The following is a 27,647-nucleotide window of genomic DNA, read 5'->3' as shown; positions in this document are numbered from 1 at the left end:
GGGGACTGGCGGAGCCGGGACGGGGGGGGGGGAGCCGGAGCGGGGGAGGGGAGGGGGAGTGTCGAGGGGAGGGGCAGGGGGCGGAGCGGAGAGGGGGCTGGCGGGGGGGGTGGTCGGCGGGGGAGCCGGAGCGGGGAGGGGAGGGGGAGTGTCGAGGGGAGGGGCAGGGGGCGGAGCGGGGAGGGGGCTGGCGGAGCCGGGTCGGGGGGGGAGCCGGAGCGGGGAGGGGAGGGGGCTGGGGGCGGGGCAGGGGGCTGGCGGGGGGGGGAGCCGGAGCGGGGAGGGGAGGGGGCTGGCGGAGCCGCCGTGCCGCGGAGCCCCGGCAGAGGGAGCCCGGCCGCTCGGGCTGGCCCGGCCGCGCAGGGGAGGGCGCGGCGCGGTGCTGGAACAATCGCGCCGGAGCGGATCCGGAGCCGGGTCCCACCCACCAGAGCCGGGCGGCGGCGGCCGGGGCCGTTTCTCTGCGCGGGGCCGGGCCGGGCCCATGGGCGGGTAGCGCCGCCGGGCGGATGCTGCGGGCTCCGGCTCCGGCTCCCACGATGCCGCCCCGGCGCCGCGACCGCTGCCTCCCGCTGCTGCTGCTGCTGCTGGCGGCGAACATCTGGCCCGCGCCGGGCAAGTCTCCGGGGGAGCCGCCCAGCCCGCAGGGTGAGCGGCCGGGGCTGGGGGGCCCCGCGGGGGGCTGGGGGGCCCTGCAGCGCCGGGGGCTGGAACTGGGGGCTTGAGCAGGTTCCAGCCCATGCAGGGTTTGCAGTTTGGGTCAGTGGCTCTCAGCACCCCACGGTGCACATTGCCCCAGCGCCCCGGGCTGCGGGTCCTGGGGGGCCCTGCAGGGAGGCTGCGGGAACTGGGGAGTCTGGGGGTCCCTGCAGGGAGGCTGCGGGTCCTGCGGTGGCTCTGGGGGTCCCTGCAGGGAGGCTGCGGGAACTGGGGGGGGTGCTCTGGGGGTCCCTGCAGGGAGGCTGCGGGAACTGGGGGGGGTGCTCTGGGGGTCCCTGCAGGAGGCTGCGGAACTGGGGGGGGTCTCAGGCTGGAATCAGGTCAGGATTGACACGTCTGGCCGATTTGGAAGCATCTCCCCATCCCGGGCCTCCCCGTCACCCCGCAGCCCCCGCCCCCCCCCGCCGCTCAAGCCCCCCACTGGCGGGTTAACCCCTTTTCCCTCGCGGGGCGGGGTTGCAGCTGTGCTGCCCGGATTCCGGACCCGGGTGCCCGCATCTCTTTCTGCTTTGGGGCAGGGACCGTTCGCGGGGGGCTGGGGCTCGGGGAGCCAGTGGATCCGGTACGCACGGGGGCGGGAGTCGAGGCGGACCCCCCACTTGTTTTTCTCTCCCTTTGCGGCGCTATTTTTATGGCACCATTGTCTGCCGGAGACAGCGCCTTGGTGCCAGATGGGGTCCCCGGCTCCGCCCCCCGGCTGCTGGGCCCTGACACCCCATGTACCGGAGGGGGGGGGAATTATCCCAATTGTCCTGATTGATCCGATCTTTATTAAATATCTGCCTGTCCGTCTGGCCCCCTTGTGCCCGACGCACATGCCCCTCTGTCCGCCTGTCTGTCCCCTGGACACTCCTCTGTCCGCCTGTCTGTCCCCGTTCGCTCGCCGCAGTCTGTCTGTCTCCCTATGCACCCTTCTGTCCATCCATCCTCGTTCACCCCTTCTGTCCATCCAGCTGTCCCCCTGCGCACCCCTCTGTCCGCCTGTCTGTCCCCCTGCGCACCCCTCTGTCCGCCTGTCTGTCCCCTGCGCACCCCTCTGTCCGCCTGTCTGTCCCCTGCACACCCCTCTGTCTGTCCCCTGCACACCCCTCTGTCCATCCATCCTCGTTCACCCCTTCTGTCCATCCAGCTGTCCCCCTGCGCACCCCTCTGTCCGGCTGTCTGTCCCCCTGCGCACCCCTCTGTCCGCCTGTCTGTCCCCTGCACACTCCTCTGTCCGCCTGTCTGTCTCCCTATGCACCCTTCTGTCCATCCATCCCCGTTCACCCCTTCTGTCCATCCAGCTGTCCCCCTGCGCACCCCTCTGTCCGCCTGTCTGTCCCCCTGCGCACCCCTCTGTCCGCCTGTCTGTCCCCTGCACACTCCTCTGTCCGCCTGTCTGTCCCCGTTTGCGCGCCGCAGTCTGTCTGTCTCCCTATGCACCCTTCTGTCCATCCATCCCTGTTCACTCCTTCTGTCCATCCAGCTGTCCCCCTGCGCACCCCTCTGTCCGCCTGTCTGTCCCCCTGCACACCCCTCTGTCCGCCTGTCTGTCCCCCTGCGCACCCCTCTGTCCGCCTGTTTGTCCCCGTTTGCGCGCCGCAGTCTGTCTGTCTCTCTATGCACCCTTCTGTCCATCCATCCCCGTTCGCCCCTTCTGTCCGCCTGTCTGTCCCCCTGCGCACCCCTCTGTCTGCCTGTCTGTCCCCCTGCACACCCCTCTGTCCGCCTGTCTGTCCCCGTTTGCGCGCCGCAGTCTGTCTGTCTCCCTATGCACCCTTCTGTCCATCCATTCCCATTCACCCCTTCTGTCCATCCAGCTGTCCCCCTGCGCACCCCTCTGTCCGCCTGTCTGTCCCCCTGCACACCCCTCTGTCCGCCTGTCTGTCCCCCTGCACACCCCTCTGTCCGCCTGTCTGTCCCCCTGCGCACACCCCTGTCCGTCTGTCTGTCCCCCTGCGCACCCCTCTGTCTGCCTGTCTGTCCCCCTGCACACACCCCTGTCTGCCTCCCTGCACACCCCTCTGTCTGTCCGTCAGCCGCTACACATCTGTCCCTGTCCATCCCCAGGCGACCCTACGTGGTAAAGCCCTGTGAGGTTGGAGCTGGCTTTTGAGAGGCCCAAGAGCCAGATGCTCCCAAGTCCTGCCGAGCTTAGAGCCGGTTTCCTAGCAGCAGCTCCATTAAGGCCCCAGGATCCTTCTCCGGGAGGACACAAGTGGCTGTGGCTGGAACAAAGATGGTGGTGGGCCGGGGAAGAGGCTGGGGCTGGGGGGCCCAAGCTGGGGAACTGGCTCCTTCCCCACTTGCAGCCTGGGGACAGGATCATCATCTGCCATCTGTGCTGTGCTGCAGAGGTTTGGGCTCCCGCTCAGCGCGGGTCCCGGCTGGTGGAGCTGTGCCAGTGAGGAGGTGCTGCTGGTGGGGATGGCGTAGGGTGCGCTGTGCCCAGCGTCCCTCTTCCTGGCAGCGTTAGCCTGGAGGCCTTGGTGATGGGGCAGCAAAGGCAGTGTCAGGCCTGACAGAGCTCAGCGCCTTGCCAAGCTGAGCAGGGCCAGGATCCAGAGCCCCGCAGGGGACGCGACCCCCTGCCCCTGAAGTGGGGTTGGGCTTTAGGGAGTCTGTCCCAATGCTGGGGGGAGGGGAGGGGCCCCATGTGATTGGCAGAGGGGTCACCATCCCAGATCATGGCACATGCTGACCCTGCAGGGCTGGTGCCCAGTGCTGGAGGATGGAGGCCCCCGCCCAACTTGGAAATGCCCCTGCTGAGCCAGGCAGAGCATCTGTAGGGCAAGGGTCCCTGCACTTCTGTCCTGCACCCCCACTTCCATGCTCCTGCCAGCCACCAGGCTCCACTCACCAGCACAGCAGTGGTAGTGGGCACACGCTCGCCCCTCCCAGCGGAGACACATTGGCTGGGCTACGATTGCCCACCCAGTCTATGGGGTTTGGATGCCCTATTCGCTCACCACAGTGCCCACGGGCACAGCTCCCCACAGCCCTGGCACCCTGTGGCAGTGCTGCGAGGGACGACGTTGGGCAGGGTGGCATATTCCTGCCCGTGAGGAACTTGCCATGGGCACCAGGGCCTCCAAGGACTCACTGAGCAGGGTGGGAGAGCCAGTGTCTGGGGTGCTGGGAGGGGTCAGGGGGGTTAGAGACAGTGCTGCGATGGGGGGGTGAGCCCAGCAGGGGGGTTTGTGGGGAGCTGCATGTCCAGCTGACATGAAGTCTCCCTAATGTGACTCAGTGGGGTAGGGCTGAGGTTTGAGCCTTCCCTGCTCCTAGCTGCCCCATCTGTACTTCGGCATCCACTGGCTTGAGGCTCCCTGCAGCTGTCCCCCTTCCCGGCACCCCCGTCCTCTCAGCCACCCCCGGGATGTCCTGCCCCTTTTGGTACGGGCTCCCCTGTACCCCCCCCCCCCGACCAGCACCATCCCTGCCTACTTCCCCGCCTGCTGGGGCTGAAAGGAGCCCGCGTGTCCCTGGGAGTGGAGGTTGGGGCTCTCCTGCAGAGCTAGCCCAGACTGGGCCTGGCCCAGGGCCTGGGCCTGCGAGCACAGGGAGTCGGGTGCCCTTGGCAGCAGGGCAGAGAGGCTGTGACCTGGCAGGGCGGGGATGGAGGCTGGGGCCCCGCCGCTGGCTGCCCAGGCATCGGCTCAAAGTGCTGCACAGAGGCAGGAAGGCCTGGGAACAGCCCCGCTAAGCATGTGGCTGGGGCAGTGCTGGTGGGCGTCCTGGGCACAGCCCTGCCCTGGGCTGGAGCAGGGGACCCTGGGTTCCTGTGCTGGCTTGTGGGGGGCTCTGCTGAGCAGTTGGGAGTCAGGACTTCTGGGCTCCAGGCTTCGCTCACTCCTTGCACCTCATTCTCCCCATCTGTCAATAGCTCCCCTCCTGCTCGGGGGGTTGATGTGGAGCTGAGGGTTTGCCAAGCACTTTGTGCTCCTCCTGTGGGGCCACTGGGCCTGGCAGTCGGGGCAGATTCTGTGCTTGGCATCCCTGGGCTGGGAATGCCCCTGTGGGGGTGGGTGGGGCTAGGTTCCCCTTTGGGGATGGGCCTTCGCATCCCAGGCCTGGCCTGATCTTCTGCGGGCGCCTGGGAGGAGTGTATTGCCTGGATGCCTGGGTCCCTTTGTTCTGACACTGAGTTTGGTTGGGCTGGGGCCCAGACTGAGCTGTGGGTATGAATCCAGCCCCGGGATTGGGAGAGGGGAGAATTAAATCCCCTCGGCTGGTGGAAGGGGAGACCCGCCACTCCCTCTGGTCCACACCGACAGCTTTCCCTACAGCCTGCGTCTGCCCCCCGGTGCGCTCAGCCTCTCTGCTGCCAGGACCAGGTTAGGGCTTTTGGTCGGTGCTGGTAGCACCCGGGATGCTGGCGAGGGGCCTTGGCCCTGGAGGCAGCGGGGGGGGGGGGGGGCTGCAGCAGGGGAAGTGCCACGTGGGGGAAGCTGCTGTATTTGGGGGTGACACAGTCCGGTGAAGGGACAGAAGAGATGTGGATGGGTGGGAATAGGGGAAGGACAAGAGAGGAGCTCTATCTGCCCTCTCCCCCTGGGTACCCACCTCCCCCTTCTCTGCCCTCTCCCCCCAGGTACCCACCTCCCCCTTCTCTGCCCTCTCCCCCCCAGGTACCCACCTCCCCCTTCTCTGCCCCCTTTCCCCCCCCGGGAATCCACCTTCCCCTTCTCTGCCCTCTCCCCCCCCCCAGGTACCCACCACCTCCTTCTCTGCCCCCTCCTCCCCCGGGTACCCACCTCCCCCTTCTCTGCCCTCTCCCCTCCCGGGAACCCACCTCCCCCTTCTCTGCCCCCTCCTCCCCCGGGTACCCACCTCCCCCTTCTCTGCCCCCTCCTCCCCCGGGTACCCACCTCCCCCTTCTCTGCCCCCCCCCCCCCGGGTACCCACCTCCCCCTTCTCTGCCCCCTCCTCCCCCGGGTACCCACCTCCCCCTTCTCTGCCCTCTCCCCCCCCCGGATACCCACCTCCCCCTTCTCTGCCCCCTCCTCCCCCGGGTACCCACCTCCCCCTTCTCTGCCCTCTCCCCCCCCCCCGGATACCCACCTCCCCCTTCTCTGCCCTCTCCCCCCCCCGGATACCCACCTCCCCCTTCTCTGCCCTCTCCCCCCCCCGGATACCCACCTCCCCCTTCTCTGCCCCCTCCTCCCCCGGGTACCCACCTCCCCCTTCTCTGCCCTCTCCCCTCCTGGGTACCCACCTCCCCCTTCTCTGCCCCCTCCTCCCCCGGGTACCCACCTCCCCCTTCTCTGCCCCCTCCTCCCCCGGGTACCCACCTCCCCCTTCTCTGCCCTCTCCCCTCCTGGGTACCCACCTCCCCCTTCTCTGCCCTCTCCCCCCCCCGGATACCCACCTCCCCCTTCTCTGCCCCCTTCCCCCCACCTGGGAACCCACCTCCCCCTTCTCTGCCCCTCCCCCCGGGAACCCACCGCCCCCTTCTCTGCCCTCTCCCCCACCAGGTACCCACCTCCCCCTTATCTGCCCCCTCCCCCCCGGATACCCACCTCCCCCTTCTCTGTCCTCTCCCCCACCAGGTACCCACCTCCCCCTTCTCTGCCCCTCCCCCCGGGAACCCACCGCCCCCTTCTCTGCCCTCTCCCCCACCAGGTACCCACCTCCCCCTTCTCTGCCCCCTCCCCCCCTGGGAACCCACTTCCCCCTTATCTGCCCCCTCCCCCTCCTCTGCCCTGCCCTCCTCCAGGCCCAGCCTGTTTGCAGAGGGTGGGGGCGGGGCTCTTCGAACCCGGACCCTGCTGGTCCCCGGGATCTGGGGGGGGATCTGCACTCGGAGCGGACGGGGGTGGGGCTCTGCCTCCTGCTCCGTTAGGAGAGGCTCCAAAGGGGGCTTGCCTGGAAATCTCCCGCCGTTGCCATGGCGCCGGCTCCTCTGCCCACCCCCCTCCTGCAGAGGCTGCAGCAGTTGCTGTGAAAGGGGGCAGAGGAGCTGGGGCCCAGCCCCATGGAGGGTGGCAGGGGCTGTGGCCATTGTGTGGGGGCCGCATCTAGTGTCTCAATAGAGCCCCCTGCGGTGGGGCCCCCCCCGGTTCTGCCCTGGGCCAACTCATCCCACTGGGGGGGCCGGAGCAGCAGGAAATGCCCCTAAGACTGCGTGCCAGGCAGGGTTACATTCCCTGGGGGGAGGGGCATGGAGCCCCCCAGCCCTGACTGTGAGCAGTCCAGGCGGGAGGGTGAAGGCTGCTTGGACTCCCCATGCCAAGGGAGCGGGTCCCTTTGGCCTAGTGAGAGGAGGTTGGGGGGTGACTCTGGGGTGGGGGGGACTGGGGTGACTGTACTGCCTGTGTTTGTGGGGGGGGGGTGCCCTCCGCTCAGCAGCTCACGTTCCAACCTGAATTTCAAAACCACGTTGTTCCGCTGGGTCCAAATATATTTGCCCAGCCCTTGGCAGCATGTGGGTGGCATGCGCAGGCTGCATGTCTGTCAGCAGATGCGCTCTGCACCAGAGGTGGCTGCATTTCAGTGATGCCGTGTATCCGGTCAGTCGTGACCAGGTAGATTGAACATGAGGCCGGTCATCAGTGCTTCTGGGGCCCGTTCCTGACCCTTCAACCAGCACACTGGGTGACCTCGGGTGGGTCCCTACCCCTCCGTGCCTCGGTTTCCCACCCTGTGAAATGATTCTTCTCCACTAAGGTGCCATGTTCTGAGATCTGGGGGTGCAGATGCTGCATGGGGCAGGGCTGGCAGTTCCTGGGCTGTGAGGGGCTGTCGCCCGGCTGGCTAGGGGTGCTGAAAGCTGGGAACCAAGGGCAGTCTCCCCACACGGGTGCAGTTTCTGCCTGGATGCTCCCCTGAGAATGGCTTCCTTCTGGGGAGATGCTCTGCATGCTCTCATAGACTTATAGACTTTAAGGTCAGAAGGGACCATTATGATCATCTAGTCTGACCTCCTGCACAACACAGGCCACAGAACCCCACCCACCCACTCCCGTAACAAACCACTAACCTATGTCAGAGTTATTGAAGTCCTCAAATTGTGGTTTGAAGACCTCAAGGTGCAGAGAATCCTCCAGCAAGTGACCCGTGCCCCATGCTGCAGAGGAGGGGGAAAAACCTCCAGGGCCTCTGTCAATCTGCCCCAGAGGAAAATTCCTTCCTGACCCCAAATATGGCGAACAGCTAAACCCTGAGCATGTGGGCAAGACTCACCAGCCAGCACCCAGGAAAGAATTCTCTGTAGTAACTCAGATCCCACCCCAGCTGACATCCCATCACAGACCACTGGGCATACTTATCTGCAGATAATCAAAGATCAATTGCCAAATTGCCAAAATTAGGCTATCTCATCACACCACCCCCTCCATAAACCTATCAAGCCGGGGCTCAGTGGATAGCCATGCAGCTTGTGGCTCAGCTGCGTTACTGTTAGGGGCTGACAGCTGATCTGTGGGGACCTGCTGGGGGAGAAGGATAAGATGTGGTGTGGGAAGGCACTGGGCTGGACTTAGGAGGTTAGGGATCTATGTCGTGCTTGTTGGCACCATGTCCCATAGGGCTGGATTTTCAAAGGCTCAGTGCCTGGGGCGCATTTTGGGTGCTGAGCTTGTGAAAATTCTGGCCTTAATCTTCCCGTGCCTTAGTTTTCCTAGTACAGACGCTCCCCGACTTACGCAAGCATTCCGTTTCAGAACGCCGTGTGTAAGTCGAATTTTTCGTAAGTTGGGAATGTATACCCGACAATTACGCCCCCCCCCCCCCAAAAAAAAAAATTTATGGAACTTTTTCCATAAATGCGGATTTGTGTAAGTCGGGTTTGTGTAACCCGGGCAGCGTCTGTACAGCTGACGCTGCCATCTCTCACCTTGGTTCTGCCTTGTCTGTTTGCTGGGGCTCTTCTGCGCTCTCTCGCGGTGTCTGTGCAGTGTCGGGCCCCAGTCTGGCCGCAGAATAAATCCATTCTTTGCTGCTGCTGTTTGACGCTGTTGGGTTTTTGCCCAGCCTGGGCAGCCCTGTGTTGGGCTGTCGCAGGGGGATGGTGAGAGGCTGGGGATCAGTCTCGCGCTCAGGCGGCCCTTGGGGAGCCTCGGGGGTGTGGAGGGGGGTGGAGGAGATTTGGCTTGGGGAGAGGGGCTGCAGTGCAGCTTGGCCTTAGGGCAGTGGTGCTCGGGACGCAGCACTGGGTTTGGGGGCAGGACCCCCAGGGACTGGCACTGTTTCGCTCTGCAAAGCAGGCCTGAGCCCGGGCTCCAGGCAGGCTGGTGGGTTGCACAGTCTGGGGCTGCAGTGTTGGGATACAGGCCATCCCCAAGGGTGGATTTCCCGGACCCTAGTCTGGCTGGAGGGTAGTGGGGTCCAATTGTGAGAGCAGAGGGCATGGGGAGCCGGGGTGATGGAGTGCGCTAGGCTCAGTGCAGGAGAGGGAGGCACAATTCCTGGGTTCTCCCTGCCTTTGCCAGGCCCCCTCCCTGAACCTCAGTTTCCCCATTGTGCTATGGGGCTAGTGAGAGCTGGAGCAGGGCTCAGGTCGGGGAGGGGTGGGCACCCGCAAAGGGCCATTTTGGAAGGAGGTCCCTTGACTTTGCCCGTTTCACCCTTCAGGAGGGGCCAGACGGCGCAGGGGAGGAAGCACCAGGCGGGTGATGAAGTGTGTGTGTGTGGGGGGAACAGTTGCCAATCCCTCCCCCCCCCAGGGTGCAGGCTCATCCCAGCAGGAGTGGGGCTGGGGCTGCTGGCAATCGAGGATGGGCTTGGTCCTTCGGAAACCCAGTAGTGCGATGAGCCTGTGCTGAGGGGGGCGGTTTGGCTGTGGAGGGGGGGCCTGCAGAGCACTCACAGGCTGTGGCTGTAACTGACGAGTGGGTTTGATGTGAGCCCTGCCTGGTGGGTTATGCTGGACACAGTCCTGGGGCTGGTGGCTCTGGCTCTGCTTTCCCCATGCTCAGGAGAGACCCCTCCCTCCCCTCAGGATCTGCTCACTCGGTGAGTGACCCACTGCTGACACCACTGGCTGAGCTGGTGCCTTGGCAATTGACAGCTGACACGGGGCCTGTGTGTGATACGCGACTGCAGGACGTTCCAGCCACCGGCCCCCAGCCCACCCTGCCTTTGCAATGTGTCCGGCTGTTCCTGGTATGCAGGGGGGTGAGGGAGCCCCGGCGCCTCCGCCCCAGGCCCCGGCTGACGGGATGTGTCACTAGCACCAGCTGCTTAGAATTTCTGGTGTTGAACGGCCCAGCCATCTGGGGAACATCTGGGCCCAGACACCACAGGCAGGCTGGCTTGGGGGGCTGCTGCCCCTCAAGGGACTCTTCCCCTGCCCCCCTCCCTGGTTGGATCACATGTCCAGGGCAGCAGAGGCTCCACCAGGTGCGGGCTGAGCCGGGCCCCTGTTCTCAGCATGGCCCCGCCCCCCTGCCAAGGCTGGATCTGGGCTGGGCATAGGGCATCAGCTGGATGTGCCCGGAATGGCCCCTTGAGCCCCCCGGGTCTAGGTTCCTGTTGTTCCGGAGCAGAGCTGAGCCCTTTCCCTGGGCTGCACCCAGCGTGGGCTCTGGCCTTTGGAGCTCAAGGTCCCCGGGCGCCTGGAGCCCAGGATGCTGCGCTGCTGAGAGAATCTGGCTTTGCAGCAAGTTCGGTTTTAGGCCAGTGGCTTTCCCAGGCAAGCAGGGCTCGCAGCTGATCCACAGACTGGCCAAGGGTTGGTTACAGACGCCTCTGCAATGTTGGGCATCGTGGTGCTGTCAGCCCCTAGCTCTGACTGCTAGACACCACCCTTTCCTAGAGCCAGGAATGCAACTCAGGGTCCCCACTCCCAGCCTCCCAGAGCTGGGGAGAGAACCCAGGAGTCCTGACTCGCAGCTGCCCCCTGCCTCTCTGGCTCTAACCCACTAGACTCCATGCCCTCCCAGACTGGGAGAGAACCCAGGGGTCCTGGCTCCCAGCGCCACTATCCCACGCTCTAACCCACTAGACCCTGCTCCCTCCCAGAGCTGGGGAGAGAACCCAGCCCTCCCTTGGTGCGTTGGAGTGAAAGGGCTTTTTCCAGGCCTCAAACCTCCCCGGATGCAACATGTGGGGGCCACAGGGTCACCCAATTAAAATGGGCCAATCCCAGAAATACTGGGGCTGGCTGACCCTATGCCACAGTGTCATATGGGAGGTTGCAGTAGCATGGTTTGGAGATTGTCCAGTGTGAGCTCCTGGCTAGTGCAGGCCGGAGACCTGCCCCGAAAGAGCCCCCGGAGCGCATTGAGCAGAACATCATCTTGGCATGGTTTAACAATGGCCCGAGGGCGAGAATCCCCACCCCGTGGGGCCTGGCTGGTGACAGGCACTGCTGAAATTAGGGGTACGTTTTGCTGTCTGAATGTGTCAGTGCCGGCATCAAGCCCTGGGGTGGGGTGAGACTTGGTCTGAGCTGATTTCTCCCACTCTGAGTCTGAGGGGCTGTGGGGCTCTGCGAGCCGGGCCGGGGGCTTTGTGGCCTTGGTGGAGGTCCCTGCGACACGAGCCACCACTGGTTGTGTTAAGGGGGGGCCTGGTGCCCTGTGTGTTCCTGGCATGTGTATTAATCGATTGACATTTGGACCCCATAATCCAGAGGGCTCTAAGCCCAGGCGAGGGAGGCGTGAATGCCCTCATGTCCAGGCCCCTGTGGCTGGGAGAGGCGGGCGTTGATCAATGCTGTGCTTGGGGTATGAGGGGAGGCTGGGGCTTGTTGATCGCAGGCTGGGATGGGTGCCAAGGCGCCAGGCTCTGATCCAAAGACGGGGTCTCAACCTCCCAGGTGCTGCTTAGTGTGAGCAGATGGAGAGCCCCTCCTGTGTGTTCTGGTAATTTCCTTGGGGGTGGGGGCGACCAAGGGACCCTGGGTCCTGCCTGTAGCCACTTCCCTCTGAGGAATGCAGAGCACTTTGCAAACTAGCTATTTCAGCCTAAGCCCCTCCCAGGGTGGGCCAGTATCATTCTGCTTTGACAGATGGGGAAACAGAGGCGCAGAGCTGGGCCATGACTGCCCAAGGTCACCCAGGACAGAGCTGGGTAGAACCCAGGAGTCCTGATTCCTAGTCTGCTGGTCTGACCCGCAGAGCACACTCCTGTCCCTGAATGCTGCACTTAGAAGGCAGCAAGCCTGGCTCCCAGCTCCCTGCACTAACCACTAGACCACTTCTGGCCCTGGGCTGCCAACGGGACGTCTGAAATGGGGCACTGCTGAGTGGCCAGTCTTGCATCTCTCAATAACACAGCCGCTGTTTACTGGTGGGGGGGGATGGGGTGGTGCCACACTCCGGGTCACACCCGGGCCTCACTGTGCTGTGAGTTTGGTTTGGTTTTGGGATGGACTGAAATGTTCCAGAAATGGCCCTGCCAGGAGCTAGGGCTGGGACAGTGCTGCAGGCTGGGGCAGCTCCTGGACGGGTCACTGCTTTGTCCCTGGGGCCGTACGGGCTCCTCGGGGCTCCTGCGCCTACCCAGTGACAGCGATTGGCTCCCTCCCACCCTGGCAGGGCAGCTTGCAGGGAGTGTGGTGGGTCTGGGCAGAACAGGCCTCTCATTTACACCGAGCCCAGGGGGTGCGAGCTCCTGGGGTGTGGGGCTGGGCCGAGACTGGGGATTTGCAGTCCAGGACCCCACGTTGCAGGCATCTGCCCCTCGCTGGAGACGGGGGCTGGCTGATCCCTCTGCTCGGTGGGCGCGTTGCTGCAGGGCGCTGGCATGAGCTCGGGTGAGGGGAGCCAGGGCCCCCCAGACAGGAGCCTGCCGCTACCCTGTGACTGCCATGGCAACCCCTGGCAGCGGTGCCGGCCTGCGTAATGGGGGAGCTGAGCGCCGTGCCATCAGTCCAGCGCCCGCTGTTCGGGGAGTGCCCCACGCGGCAGAGCCTAGCCAGGGGGTGAATGGTGTCGTTGCCAGGGTGATGGGAACTGGCTCTCGGAAACCTGGGCCGGCTGCCTGAGGCTGAGGGCTGCGGCCGGAAAATCACCGGGGGCAGAGGGGGCTGTGCTGGGAAGCCGGCTCTAGAGATGCGACCGTGCATGCAGAGGATGGCAGCCTCCAAGAACCGCCTTGCAGGCTGCTTGGGAGCGGGGCCGGAGAGCAGCGCCCGTGGTGTTAGCGAAGGGGGCTCCCTCCCTCCCCTGGCGGGGCCGGGGTGGGTTCTGGTCTGTGTGCCCAGCTCTGCCAAGGCCTCGCAGCCCTGGCATAGCTCCGCAGCGGGTCCGGTAGAGCTTCGGCTTGGCTGGGTCACTGAGCATTTCCAGGGCCCTTCAGATGGCCCCAGCTGGCCATAGTAGCTGGGAAGGGGTCAGCCGCGCTCAAACCCGGAGCTCGTCTGGAGAGGGAATCTCAGCACCTGATGTTTTCCCCGCTCTGTACTGGTGGCTTGGGTCCTGCATCGGCAGAACCAGAAGTCCCAGGGCCAGAGTCCCCACAGAGCCCCCCCCCCATGCGCTGGGGTGGACGGCACAGCACGGGAGGAAGGGGTGCAAATCCTGCACTTGGCACAGTGCCCTGGGAGTCACAGGTGGGACCTTGGATTTTCAGGCCTCAATTTAAAGCCAGCCCCCAGTGCATGGGGCGTATGGGGTGCAGAGTGAGCCTAGCGGGCACTGGGGTGGTCCTGGGGACGTGAGGCAGGTTATGTATCCAGTCACTGGGGGCAGTGCCCATAGCAAAGCATCATGGCACTAATAAAACAGCCAGTGGGGGATGGGCACGGACCTCTCCTGTTCTCCCCAGCGGGACAGCTGCCGTCCTGGCACTTCTCGCTAGCACAGATTCGTGTGCCTTAGAGACCCAGCCCCACCCCAAACGATCTGTACTCAGGGCCTGGCTCTGCGCAGGGACCACATGGACCCTGGGGGCAAAGGCCCCACGGATCAGGACCCCCAGCAGCCGGTGCCATTTGAAATCCAGACCCAACATGTGTACCATGGGCTGAGCCAAACCCGAGAGGGCACATTGTGTCCAGCTCCTAGCAGCCCAGCCTGGCAAGCCGTTCGGTAGCGTTGTGGGCCCTGGTGAGACCCCCCTTGGGCACCCCGGCTCTATCCCAGCCACTCTGTGCCATCCTGCTCAGAGGCACCCTGCAGCAGAGGGGATTCCAGCCATGGAGCACGCGAGGCTGAGGGCGGCAGCCCTGCTCCAGGTAACTCATGGGGCCCCCTGCCCACCGTGAGGACTGGGGTCCAGAGCCAGGCGGGCAGGGCTGGAGGCACCAGCCTCCCTGTGGCTCCAAGGCTGCTCCTGCTGCTGGGTTTCCATGGGGCGTCTGCTGCTGCATGGGCCCCCTGGGAGCTCGCGCTGCCCTCGGCCCAGGTCCTTCTGATCCATCTGGGGTCCGGTCTGTAGAGAGTATTGGAGATCCGCTGGGCCATGCTGCCTTGCCAAGGCCTGCCGCTTCTTTCCCCTCTTGGCTGGGCAGGAGCCCACGGAGACGGCTGAAGCTGGCCAGGGGCTGAGTGCTGCTGCACACCCCTGGCCTGGGGAGGGCTGGCAGGGAAGTACCGTCCGCACCCAGGGGCGGCCACAGCAGAGGTGCTGCTCGTGGGGCTGGCACAGCGGGGTTCCCCTGGCCTGGGGAGGGCTGGCAGGGACGTACCGTCCGCACCCAGGGGCGGCCCCAGCGGAGGTGCTGCTCGCGGGGCTGGCACAGTGGGGTTCCCCTGGCCTGGGGAGGGCTGGCAGGGACGTACCGTCCGCACCCAGGAGCGGCCCCAGCGGAGGTGCTGCTCGCGGGGCTGGCACAGCAGGGTTCCCCTGGCCTGGGGAGGGCTGGCAGGGACGTACCGTCCGCACCCAGGGGCGGCCACAGCAGAGGTGCTGCTCGTGGGGCTGGCACAGCAGGGTTCCCCTGGCCTGGGGAGGGCTGGCAGGGGCGTACCGTCCGCACCCAGGGGCAGCCCCAGCGGAGGTGCTGCTCGCGGGGCTGGCACAGCGGGGTTCCCCTGGCCTGGAGAGGGCTGGCAGGGACGTACCGTCCGCACCCAGGGGCGGCCACAGCAGAGGTGCTGCTCGCGGGGCTGGCACAGTGGGGTTCCCCTAGCCTGGGGAGGGCTGGCAGGGGCGTACTGTCTGCACCCAGGGGCAGCCCCAGCGGAGGTGCTGCTCGCGAGGCTGGCACAGCGGGGTTCCCCTGGCCTGGGGAGGGTTGGCAGGGGCGTACTGTCTGCTCCCAGGGGCAGCCCCAGCGGAGGTGCTGCTCGCGGGGCTGGCACAGCGGGGTTCCCCTGGCCTGGGGAGGGCTGGCAGGGACGTACCGTCCGCGCCCAGGTGCAGCCCCAGCGGAGGTGCTGCTCGCGGGGCTGGCACAGCGGGGTTCCCCTGGCCTGGGGAGGGCTGGCAGGGACGTACCGTCTGCACCCAGGGGCAGCCCCAGCGGAGGTGCTGCTCGCGGGGCTGGCACAGCGGGGTTCCCCTGGCCTGGCCACCCTTTGGCTTCTCTAGCAGGGTTCTGGCCTGTGCTTGGAGCTGGGTGGGGTTGGGGCTGGGTATGACTTGGGGGGTGGGGACCCAGCTGGCTCTGGGCAGGGAGGATATTGTGACAGAGGGCTGGCCCCCGTAACCACTCTCCCCTTCCCCAGAGGTGCTGATCAAAGTCCAGGTGTATGAGAACAGCGACCTCTCCCCGCTGGCCCAGGCTGCTGTGGAAGTGTATGGGAACCAGACGTCACTGGCTTCAGGCTCCACAGACCATGAGGGCATCGGGATGCTGCCCATCAGCTACCGCCTGGGCACCTGGATCCTGGTCACCGCCGCCAAGCGTGGCTTCGTCACCAACTCTGTGCCCTGGCGGGTCGAGAAGCTGCCATGTGAGTGCTGCCTGCTGCTGCCCTGCTGCTGGGCACCAGGCATTGGGGTGAGGGATTGAGGAGCTTGGGGACAGTCCCTCAGTGGGCTGGTAGTTTGCAGATAGCCTGGGATTTGGGGACAGTCCCTTAGCTGGCTCTCCCCACCCCCAGCCAACAGAGGGAAGAGGGGGGCAGTGGGCACATCCAGCCCCTGGGCTGTTTGGGGTGTATTGGACTGGAGGGGGGACCAGGGCTGGCACCAGGTTAATAATACACCAGCTGGGAGGGGCTGATGGGGGTAAGAGGGGCAGACACACCCACTGTGGAGGGCCTGGGGCTGGGGGGGCAGAGACCTGCTCCCAGTGTGGGGCTCTGGAGGAGGGGAAGAGCTGCAGGGGTTCCTGACACGTGCAGGTGCTTTTGGTGGGTGCCCCCCCATTTGCCCCCTCGTCCCTGTGGTGGTGTCTGGGACCCCCCTTACTGTCTCCAGTGGAGATCCCTTCCTGATCAGGGCTGTGGGGGGTCAGCATTAGCCTGGGCTCTGTGCCAAGCAGCGGCTGCCCGCAGGCCGCATGTTGGTGAGGCGCAGACAGGCTGGCGTGGGGCCGCTCACTGAGGAGGGGCAGATGGGTCGATAGGGTGACTTTACTGCAGGCAGTGGGCTGACCTCACACAGGCATCAGTGCCCTCAGCTGCAGCTCTGCGTGTGTGCGCGTGGGAGGGACCACGGGCGAAGGGGCATCTGCAGCCTTGGGGGGAGCAGTGGAGTGGTGTGTGCATGGGGGGTGGGTGGGGAGGTGCATGGCCAGAGGCAGGAGTGCATGTGGGGGGCAGTGGGGGTGGGGATATGTGGGATGGGGGGTGGAGTGGGGGGGGGGTTGCGGGGCCCAGGGGAGGAGTGCGAGGGGTATCTGGGGAAGCGTAATTCCTGGGCACAGCTACCCCTGGGGTTGTAGCTGGCACCATCTGTCTGACGCCCTCCCTGCACCGCCCCCCAGCCCTCCCAGCAGAGCTGGGCTATTTTTACAGACCCGCCCTGCCCCAGCTTCTGTGCCCTGGGTTATTTTAGGAAGAGCTGGAGGAGTGTGAGGGAGGGTCAACCCAGGACAGTCCCCTGTCCCCCAAGTCCCTCTGTCCTGCACTGTGAGGGGTTGGCTGTGGCACCCCTGTTTTGTGGGGAGGCTGCTTTTACTTTGGGCTGTGCCTGTCCCATGATGTGACTCTGACAGGGGCTTCCCTCTCTCCAGTCCATGTCCCACCCCAGACCCTCAGACTGCAGCCATGTGGGCTGGGCTGCGATCTGAGACCCAACCTCAGTTCCCAGCCTGGCCGCACGGTTGCTTAGGGCTGGGGTACCTGGGAGCTCTCCCCCCGAGCCAGCACCCTGCCCCACTCCCCACAGCGCCCGCTACTGCGAGGGGCTAGAATAGCTAACAGCGCGTTGCTCCTGGCTCCTATCTCCCCTCGCTTGTCCCCCCAGCTGCCCATCCATGTCTGTGTCAGGTGCCAGGGTCATTAGCGATGTCCTGCCAGGTGTCTGCTCTGAGCCAACTTCCCTGCTCCCTGGGTAGGTGCCAGGCTCCCCTCCTCCCCGCAACACATGCCCCATTCCCAGTGCATTCCCCCGCTGCCCTGCCCCACTGCATTGCAGCTGCTGTGCCCCGTGCCTCTCGCCTGCTGCTCACGTACCCTGTGTCTGTCCGGTCCCTCTGCAGTGTATGCCTCTGTCAGCCTGTATCTGCTCCCGGAGCGGCCCGCCACCCTCATCCTCTATGAGGACTTGGTGCAGATCTTGCTGGGATCACCAGGTGAGGCCCGTGACCCACCAGCCCCTCCCCTGTGCGTGGGAGGCTGTGGTTAGAGCAGGTGATGGGGAGCCAGGACACCTGGGTTCTATTCCTCGCTGCACGGGACCTAGGGGCAAGCCACTGCCCCTCTGCCTGGACAATGGGGGAGACCCCGCCTGCCTCCAGGATTCAGCAGGGAGAGGTGCTGCAGCACCAAATGTTACCTGCTCCCCCTGGCCTTGTGCTGGGGAGCTGGGGCCCCTTGGGGAGAGCAGGGCTTTACCCTCGGGGGCAGCAGGTGGGGCATATGGGCCAGGTAGCTTGGGACGCTGTGGCCCTCAGCAAGCGCCTGGCCTGCCTATGTCCCTCCCCACGCAGCCCAGAGGCGGCAGGGAGGGCTCTGGGGAAGGGACATGACTGATTTTAAGCCCCCAGTGACACTGGTATTGGAGCTGCGGCGGGCGATAGCCTGTGTGCCCCTGCTACTCTCCCGCTGGAGGGCGGACGTGCCCTCCAGGGGTGCGTGGCCAGGAGCTCTGGGGCCGGGAGGTGCCTTTGTAGTCTCACCTGTGTGCTGGGACGAGTGTCCCCATGGCTCAGGCTGTGTCATTGCAACAGGCCGGGCGAGAGGCGATTGTCACGGCCTGTCTGTCTGGCAGGGACCTGGATTCCCTTGCCTGTCTGGCTGGGGCATAGGGAGCTGCCACTGCAGCCGGTGAGATGCCCGAAGCATTTTAGCGTCCTGTCTGCCGCCCCTTGGAGGGCAAGCTGCCTGCCTGCTACCCACCCACCCGCTCACCATGGTCACAGCCCAGGCAGGGGCTGGAGTCTGGCCCCCAATCCTGGAGGGCCCCTTGTGCTTTGGCAGATCTCCGTGTAGACCCCACTGGGGACTTGGGGGAAAAGCCCTGGACAGGTCGCAAGGGCGACAGACTGGGTCCCGTCAGCGAGGCAGGGACAGTGAGAAATTCCCTGCCCGCCCCCTGCCATGTGATGAGGAGCACGCACACAGGAGGGCTGGGAGAGGCTGCCTTCTTGGCCCTGTGTATGGGAGTTGCGATGGAGCCAAGGGTGCTGCCGGAGCCCATGAGGCTAGCTCAGGCCCAGGGCACCCTGGGGTCCTGCCAAGGCTCCGGCCAGGCAGGGCAGGGGCCTCACGTCCATTGTTGTTGCAGGGGCCAAGAGTCAGCCGTGGGTGCAGTTCCAACGCAAGGCGGCCCGGCTGCCCCGCAGCTCCACCTACAGCCAGCTCTCCGCCTCCCTGACGGCCGCCAGCGGGGCCCACGACATGCGGGGCTTCCCCTCCTTCATCGGGGCTGACAGCAACGGCAGTGGTATGGGGCGAGGGAGGGGCTGGGGGGAGCAGGGGTCGGGGTGGGGAGCAGTGAGCCCCTCTGACGGCTCCCTCCCCTTCCAGCCAACAGCACCTGGCTGGAGCTGGTTCCCATCGCCGCTGTCAGCGTCCACCTCTTCACGGGGAATGGCACCGAGGTGCAGCTGTCGGGCCCCGTGCACCTGTCCATCCCGCTGCCTCCCGACACCAGTGCCACCACGGCCACCAGCGTGCCCGCCTGGAGGTTCGACACCAAGAGCGGTAAGGGCCAATGGGTTGGGGGCAGGGCCAGGCTGGGTGCCCCGTTGATCTAGGGATTGGAGGGGGGGCAGGGCCAGGCTGGGTGCCCCATTGATCTGGAGATTGGGAGGGCAGGGCCAGGCTGGACATCCCACTGATCTGGGGCTGGGTAGGGGCAAGGCCAGACTGGGTGCCCTGGAGATTTGGGGGACCCGTTGTTGTGGGGGTGAAGGGCTGGGGGGGTAGGGCCAGGCTGGGCGCCCCATTGATCTGGAGATTGGGAGGGCAGGGCCAGGCTGGACATCCCACTGATCTGGGGCTGGGTAGGGGCAAGGCCAGACTGGGTGCCCTGGAGATTTGGGGGACCCGTTGTTGTGGGGGTGGAGGGCTGGGGGGGTAGGGCCAGGCTGGGCGCCCCATTGATCTGGGACTTGGTGGGGGCAAGGCCAGGCTGGGCACCCTGTTGTTCTGGGGCTGGGGTGGGGATAGGGCCAGGCTGGGTGCCCTGGAGGTTTGGGGGACCCATGTACATGGTGAGTTTGTGGAGTCTCTGCCTGGCTCCAGTCATTGGCTGGAGGAGGTACTGGGGATCCCCACTGGCTCTGTGCCAGCGTTTCAGCATGGAGGGGTCCAGCCAGTGGGCGGTGCCACATGTCTGCATGTGACGGGGGGCTTGGGAATGGCAGGTGTCAGACTGCCGCTGCCTTTCCCTCCCCAGGAGACACTGCTGGCTGGGGGGTGAGGGCCCAGTGTTGGGATCTCCTTGAGTTAAGACAGGGGCACAGTGTCTCGCCCATGGGCCAGCTGCTCTCAGCCCTGCTCCGCACACCAGCCCCCTTCTGCCATGTGGCCACAGGGCACCTCACTGGCAGCGCCAGGAAACTGCCTCAGTGGCCATAAAGCACCATTAGGCCCCAGGCTCGTGGGAGAAGGGCAGCGCTGGGAGTGGGTAGGGGGCTGCGGGATTGCGGGGGAGGCTCTGGGCGGGATGCCGGGGTGTTAGTGGAGCCAGGGGTCGGGGGGGGAAGCCGGAGGGGGACGCCGGGGCGTTAGCGGAGCTGGGGGTTCGTGGGGCAGGACGCCGGAGTGTTAGCGGAGCTGGGATTCCGGGGGGGGGGAAGCCGGAGGGGGATGCCGGGGCATTAGCGGAGCTGGGAGTCGGCGGGGCGGGATGCCAGGGCATTAGCGGAGCTGGGGGTCAGCGGGGCGGGATGCCGGGGCATTAGCGGAGCTGGGGGTTGGCGGGGCGGGATGCCGGAGCATTAGCGGAGCAGGGGGTCAGTGAGGCGGGACGCCGGGGTGTTGGCGGAGCAGGGGGTTGGGGAGGCGGCACGCCGGGGTGTTGACGGAGCTGGGGGTCGGTGGGGCGGGACGCCGGGGAGTTGGCGGAGCTGGGGGTCGGTGAGGCGGGACACCGGGGTGTTGGCGGAGCTGGGGGTCGGCAGGGTGGGACGCCAGGGCGTTGGCGGAGCTGGGGGTCGGCGGGGCGGGACGCCAGGGCATTGGCGGAGCTGGGGGTCAGCGGGGCAGGACACTGGGGAGTTGGCGGAGCTGGGGATCGGCAGGTTGGGATGTCGGGGTGTTAGCGGAGCCGGGGACCATCGGGGGGGGGAAGCCGCGGGGGGACGCCGGGGCGTTAGCGGAGCTGGAGATCGGTGGGGCGGGATGCCAGGACATTAGTGGAGCTGGGGATCAGCGAGGCGGGACGCCGGGGCATTGGCGGAGCTGGGGGTAAGTGGGGCGTTGGCGGAGCTGGGGATCGGTGGGTCGGGATGCTGCGGCATTAGCGGAGCTGGGGGACGCCGAGGGGGACGCCGGGGCATTAGCGGAGCTGGGGATTGGTGGGGGGGACGCCGGGGCATTGGCAGAGCTGGGGGTCGGTGAGGCAGGACGCTGGGGCGTTAGTGGAGCTGGGGGTCGGCCAGGTGGGACGCCGGAGCGTTGGCCGAGCTGGGGGTCGGTGAGGCGGGATGCTGGGGCGTTAGTGGAGCTGGGGGTCGGCCAGGTGGGACGCCGGAGCGTTGGCCGAGCTGGGGGTCGGTGAGGCGGGATGCTGGGGCGTTAGTGGAGCTTGGGGTCGGCAGGGCAGGACGCCGGGGCGTTGGCGGAGCTAGGGGTCGGTGGGGCGGGACGCCGGGGCGTTAGTGGAGCTGGGGGTCGGCAGGGCAGGACGCCGGGGCGTTGGCGGAGCTGGAGGTCGGCGGGGCAGGACACCAGGGTGTTGGCGGAGCAGGGGGTCGGCCGGGCGGGACGCCGGGGCGTTGGCGGAGCTGGGGGTCGGTGGGGCGGGACGCCGGGGCGTTGGCGGAGCTGGGTGTCGGCGGGGGGGGGATGCCGGGACTTTGGCCGAGCTGGGGGTCGGCGGGGCGGGACGCCGGGGCGTTAGTGGAGCTGGGGGTCGGCCGGGTGGGACGCCGGGGCGTTGGCCGAGCTGGGGGTCGGTGAGGCGGGACGCCGGGGCGTTAGTGGAGCTGGGGGTCGGCAGGGCAGGACGCCGGGGCTTTGGCGGAGCTGGGGGTCGGCGGGGCAGGACACCAGGGTGTTGGCGGAGCAGGGGGTCGGCCGGGCGGGACGCCGGGGCGTTCGCGGAGCTGGGGGTCGGCGGGGCAGGACGCTGCGGCGTTGGGGGAGCTGGGGGTTGGCCGGATGGGACGCCAGGGCGTTGGCGGAGGTGGGAGTCGGCGGGGTGGGGCACTGAGGCATTAGAGCTGGGGCAAAGCTGGGGGTCAGGGGAGGCTGTTAATGAACATGGGTCCCTCATTGAGTGCCGTGCTGGCTTTCGGGCCAGCTATCAGCCCCGCGATGGGCGCAGTGGCGTCGAGACAGCTGGTTCACAGTTGATCTTTCTAAGTTCTCTAAAACCAACACAATGGGATTGTTGGAAATCTGGTGCCTCCGGAGGGGCATGGTGGGGCTGGTGACCCAGATTTGGAGTCATCTGAGTTGGGGGGCTGGAGATATTACTCCCCCCTACACCTCAGATAAACCCAACTGTTGCTGTGACTGTAGATTGAAGCAGTCTCTGTCCGTCAAGGGTTACTGGGGGGGGCGTGCATGGCCCCCTGAAATCTTTGGGGGTCCGAGCTGAGAAGAGGAGTTACACGGCTGTACGTTTTTACACTACGTGGGTGCCCAGACAGAAAAGCGGCTAGAGATTTCCACTCCCATCTTTTTACATGCTCTGTCCTGCTCTCATCCCAGAATGCTTTGGAATTGAGGGGGCTGCCTGCGAGCGGGGGTAGCACGAGTGATCCAGATTGACAGTCATTTGACCAAGGGGTTCCTGAGTTCCAAACAGCCTTGTGCTGTTACCGGAGCTGTGCCAATGCCAGACCTGGCTGAGATTGATGGCTGCGAACCCCCCCTTCAATTAACACACCTGAGGACGAGTGAATCCCAGCCCCTCACCTCAGGCAAAAAGTGTTTGGGGCCGAGGACAGCAGGTCGAAATGCTGTGAGAGTCCTGGGGGGCAGGTTTAGTTTGGGGGATGGAATCAGAGTCTTTGGGAGCAAAATGAGATGCGTGTCTGCTTCCTGGGAGGAGCGGGGATTGGGGGCATAAGTGTGGGGAGAGAGAGGTTTGAGGCTGCAGCGAGGAGAGAGGTCGGGGGGAGAGGGAAGCTAGGAGGGATAGGAGAATGGGAAGGGGTGTGGGGTGAGTGGTAGGGAGCCTGCGGTAGAGTAGAGGTAGGGGCTTCTGTCAGCCCCACGTTCTCCCCTCCCATGCGTGTGCCCAGATCTGGGGGGGACTTACCCTACCAAGGGGGTCTGAGCCCCCTCCCTGTCCCTCAGGAAAGAAAAGAGGCTGGCCATGCCCCATTCCCCGTGTTCTCCAGGGGGTGACAGGAGCCAGCTGGCGGCAGTGGTGCAGTTGGTGGGCTAGGTGCCCCTGCGGTGCATGGCACAGGCTGCAGCTGGCCCTGTTTGGGCTCTGAGGATGCGTGAGGTGTGGGACAGAGCTGGGACTAGATGGGAACACAAGGGAGTGGTGCCCGGGCATATCCAGGGCACAGGCTGCACTGTTCCTTTGGCAGAGGGTGTGGACAGTCGGTAGCAGGGCAGAGGCTCTTTGAACAGCTGCTGTCTGCAGCGAGGGGGCCATGGCAGGTACCTGTGGTCGGTAGGTGATGGCTCAGGGCATGCAGGGGAACCAAGGTAGCGTCTGGGACTCATCTGAGGCTGCCAGGTGGCTCTGGGGTTGGGCCCATGGTGGGTCCTTTCCGAGGACTTGGCTCTGTGTGAGCCTTCGTGGGCTCCAGTCATGTCAGGGGGGTGTTGTGGTGAAGGAGGTGGGCTGCAGATGGAGATGAATGGGGAGCAAAGTGCAGGGGGTTGTTATGGGGCATTGCTGAACAAGGGCAGAGTTAAGGTTGCATGAGGAGCCGTACTGCCGCATTTCCTGTTTTTCACATGTCTGAGTTTGGCTCGGCTCAGCTCAGCATCCTGCCATCAGTGTGTTGCCACTGAATTTTTCTTCAGCTGTAGCATGGGGCACAGAGAGAAGCCTGCCACTCCCTAGTGAGCCAAGTCTGCAGGACCCAGTGCCATCCAGGGTGGGTGGGTAGCTTTGTGTGGGGCTTGTTCCTTGGGGAGGAGAGGCCTGAGGAGCCCTTGAGTAGTTGAAGGAAAGAGGATGTAATCCCGGGGAACTCCCTGCTGCAGGATATTGTTGGCTCCAATAATGGGGCAAGGTTTGAACAGGGGAATAGGACTCCCCTTGGCAAGGCTCTTCACCCTCATGCTCCAGGGCATGGGCTGGGACAGGAATTGCCCAAGGATTGCCCAAGGACAGAGGTGACTAGGGAACCGGACTCCTTCCTCTGGGGCATCTGCTGGGGGCCATTGGCAGAGGCGGGACACATTATGACAGAAAGGGGGATGTGGGGCGAGGTGTGCCAGGGCCTGATCCAGCAGGGAGGGTGCGTGAATAGCAGGGGGATGGGCCAGTGGTCCCATCCGTGTCTGGATGCTGGGCCAGAGAGGCCGGTTTGCTCCCGGCTCGGTTGACTCTGTTTTGTCGCCCCCCCAGGCCTTTGGCTCCGAAACGGAACAGGGCTGATCAGGAAGGAGGGGCGCCAGCTGTACTGGACGTTCGTCTCACCCCAGCTGGGGTACTGGGCTGCAGCTCTGCCCTCCCCCACCACAGGTGAAGCAGCCGCCCCCAGCCTCGAGGGGAGGAGCCCAGCACCCTCCCCAGCCACAGGAAGCCTCTGGCTAGCAGAGCAAGTCATGGGGAGGCAGAAAGCAGGGCCCCGTGGGCAGGCCAGGCCAGGACCCTCCTCCCAGCCCTGGCGTTGTTCCAATGGGCTCCCAGGCAGAGCAGCCCCCAGGCCACAAAATCCCGGGGTGGGTCAGTCCTGGCCCCCGGCCCCGCACTGGAGCCAGCTGACACCTCAATGGCTCTAGGCCTGTGGGCTTCTCCAGGGTGCGGGGGGTCCGGTGCTGGGCCCCCAGCTGGAGCAGAGCCTCTCTCGGGCAGCCCCTGTGGACCTTGGGCCTGGCCGGGGACAGCTCAGCTGCTGTGTGGGGAGGGGGCAGGAGCCCCGGAGGGAGTGAAGGGGCGCCAGGAAGCAGCTGGGCTGAATCTTGGTGCTGCGGATGCTGCTCAGGCAGCAGCTGGGAATGCAGCTCCCTGCCCTGGGCATTGCTCGGTGTCTGGCTGGGGATGGGTCCATTCCCAGGGGGCTGACTCCTGGGAAATGGGGAGCCTGTGCTTGGCCGGCTGCTCGCTGGGTGGGGTGGGGGGTGCTGGCAAGGAACAGGGAGGCCTCAGCCTCTTCACCCACAGAGCTGGCAGGGCAGGGCAGGGCAGGGCTCAGGAGTGCCTGGAGGCCCTGGCCAGGAGCCATGTTCTTCCACATCGGGTGCTGCAGACACAGGACAGGCCCCTCTCCAAAGGGGACAAGAGGGATTGGGAAATGGAGGAACAGGTTGTGGGGAGCTGGGGCTAGAACCCAGGTGTCCTGATGGCAGGTCCTGGCCAGGTTCCCGTTACTGCCGCCTGCCCAGCTCGCCCCGCCCTGCCTTGGCCCTCCAGAAGCAGTAAGGAAGCAGCTTGATTGCTGGGAGCTGCTGGCCAGGCAGGCCGGTGGGAAGGAGCAGTGCTGTGCCCCGGGGGAAGCGGTGCTCCCGTGCCTGTCTCTGACCCACTGCTGCCTGCCTTGCTAGGGCTGGTGGCGCTGGCGTCGGGAATGAAGGACATCACCACGTACCACACCATCTTCCTGCTCACCATCCTGGGGGCGCTGGCGCTGCTGGTGCTGAGTCTGCTCTGTCTGCTCATCTACTACTGCAGGTGAGGCTCCTCCTGCCCACTGGCTGGGTGAGGGGACGTGGCCTTTGCAGGGTCCTGGGTTCTGGTGGAAGTAGGGGGTGGCGCATGGCTGGAGGGGCCAGCTTGCCCTGCCGTTGCAGGTGGAGGGAGCGGCGGGTGGCAGCCGTGGGCATTGTGTGGCTGGCACCAGGGGAGTGGGGGAGGGGATAGATGCAGGAGCCCAGCCCCCTAACCTGGCTTTCACCCTTTGCACCCTCCTGGCCCTTCCCACTTTCGATCTCTGTACCCTACGTGAGGCCGGGGGCTAGCTCCAGGCCTGGCTCAGCCCCCTGCCCTGCCCTGGCTCCCTCCCTCGGGCCTTGAGTTCCCCTCGGGGCAGGCGGCTCTGCGCTGGCCCAGGCAGTCTGCGGCAGGCAGCTGATAACCAAGTCCTGTCTCCCCAGGCGCAGGTGCCTGAAACCCCGACAGCAGCACAGGAAGCTGCAGCTGTCTGGGCCGCTGGATGCCTCGAAGCGAGACCAGGCCACCTCCATGTCCCAGCTCAACCTGATCTGCACCAGCCACCTGGAGACAGCCTCATCGGCTGGTGACACCGACGTGCACACGCCCATCCTCAAGTCAGCCTTCTCCAGCTCCCGCGAGCTGGGCAGCTCCCGCGAGGAGTTCTTCCGTCACAAGCTGCGGCATGTCAGCAAGGCCTCCACGGAGACGCTGAGCCAGCGGGGTGCCCCCAAGGAGGAGTACCCGCGTCCTGGGGAGAGCTTCTCGCTCAAGGCCGCGCGCTCCGTGGACGGCCCGGGCGTGCTGGAGCCCCCCTTGCTGGAGGAATACAAGCGCAGCTTCTCCCACCAGCGCGCGGAGGACAAGGGCACCGAGCCGCCGCGGAAGCACTCAAGGAATGAGAGCAAGCCCTACCTCCAGGAGCCGCCCTCCCCACCGCCCCTGCCACCCCCCTTTGACCACTACGTGGGCCACAAGGGGGAGCCCAAGCCCCCCGACTTCATGCTGTCGCAGTCCGTGGACCACCTGGCCAGGCCCACCTCGCTTACCCAGCCGGGGCAGCTCATCTTCTGCGGCTCCATCGACCACATGAAGGACAGCGTGTACCGCAACGTCATGCCCACCTTGGTCATCCCAGCCCACTACATGCGCCTGGCGTCGGATTACCCCTCCGGGGAGCAGGCCCTGGCCGGCCCGGCGGAGAGCCAGCCCGAGATGGAGGGGCTGCCCGGCCAGGCCGGGATGACCATCCCGCACCAGTTCGGGCCCCAGGACCAGCAGCGGCAGCTCCTCCAGCAGCAGCTCCAGCTGCAGCACCAGCAGGGCGAGGACTCGGAGGGCAAGGGCTGGGGGGCACACTCCTCCTCGGTCAGCGGCTCCGTCACCATCCCAGTGCTGTTCAACGAGTCCACCATGGCCCAGCTGAACGGGGAGCTGCAGGCGCTGACGGAGAAGAAGCTGCTGGAACTGGGGGTGAAGCCCCACCCGCGGGCCTGGTTCGTCTCGCTGGACGGGCGCTCCTCCCAGGTGCGCCACTCCTACATCGACCTGCAGGGCAGCGAGAAGAGCCGGAGCAATGACGCCAGCCTGGACTCGGGCGTGGACGTCCACGAGGCCAAGCCCCACAAGCGAGCCAAGGAGGAGCGGGAGCGGCCCCCCGCCCCCACCACCTACTCCAAGCTGGCCTTCCCTGACGACCCGGAGCAGAGCAGCAGCGAGAGCCGCACGGCCATCTGCTCCCCCGAGGACAACTCCCTGACGCCCCTGCTGGACGAGACGGCCGAGGCCCGGGCCGCCACCATCCCTCGCCGGGGCCGCAGCCGGGGCACCAGCTCCCGCAGCAGCGCCAGCGAGCTGCGCCGGGACTCCATGACCAGCCCTGAGGACGAGCTGACCGACCCGGCCGAGGGTGGCGACGAGCCGGGGGACAGGAAAAGCCCCTGGCAGAAGCGTGAGGAGCGCCCACTCATGGTCTTCAACGTGAAGTAAGAAGGGGGCCCGCGCCCCCTCCTGGAGCCGGCGCCAGCCCCTGGGGGGCAGAGGAGGGGGCGGGGCAGCCCCTGTGACCAGGGGGCAACGCCAGACCAGGACCCCGAAGACCCCGCCCTCCACCTGAGGGCTGAGCTCTGGGGGGGAGCAGGGGAAGGGGGGGGCCCATGCTGGGAGGCAGTGGGACAGACCCCCAGTGACCTGCTCCCCTGCAGCTGGGCACTGTCCGTCGCACCATTCCCCCTGCCATTCGAGGGACGGCCCAGAGCAGGGAGCAGGACAGGGCAGGGGGCTGATCTCCCCACCACCAGGACCATCTGTCGGGGCTGCTGCAGGCCGGGCCCCCCTGGGGGATGGGTGACTTGAGGACTCAGCAGCCGCCCCCGCCAGCCCGAGCCCAGGGGGCAGAGTGAAGGGATTGAGGTGGGTGGGGGGCAGGGCCTGGGGCAGCCTGGCCCAGCCCGTTTCCAAGTACACTGCAGGGGGCCTGGGCAGACCATCCAGGGAAGCGATGCCCAACCCCGGGGAGAGCATGGAGCCAGAACAAACTGCGGCTGCTC

At 66.0% G+C, this 27,647-nt stretch overlaps 1 protein-coding gene across 1 annotated transcript; it reads left to right on the top strand.

Annotated features, from left to right (window-relative positions):
- The first annotated feature begins 456 nt into the window (after nt 1–456).
- On the top strand, nt 457–27,147 carry FAM171A2 (family with sequence similarity 171 member A2). The gene is made up of 8 exons (XM_050935331.1): nt 457–648; nt 15,258–15,485; nt 17,180–17,272; nt 18,427–18,585; nt 18,669–18,845; nt 23,854–23,970; nt 24,993–25,119; nt 25,542–27,147. Exons 1-8 carry the CDS (start codon nt 510–512, stop codon nt 27,085–27,087), a joined length of 2,586 nt encoding a protein of 861 aa, XP_050791288.1. The 5' UTR covers nt 457–509; the 3' UTR covers nt 27,088–27,147.
- Nucleotides 27,148–27,647: the final 500 nt, after the last annotated feature.

This window comes from Gopherus flavomarginatus, chromosome 25 (assembly GCF_025201925.1).
Source record: "Gopherus flavomarginatus isolate rGopFla2 chromosome 25, rGopFla2.mat.asm, whole genome shotgun sequence".
Classification (NCBI taxonomy): Eukaryota; Metazoa; Chordata; order Testudines; family Testudinidae; genus Gopherus; species Gopherus flavomarginatus.
Note: the sequence above shows the minus strand (reverse complement) of the source record. Positions and strands in the feature narration are given on the sequence as shown.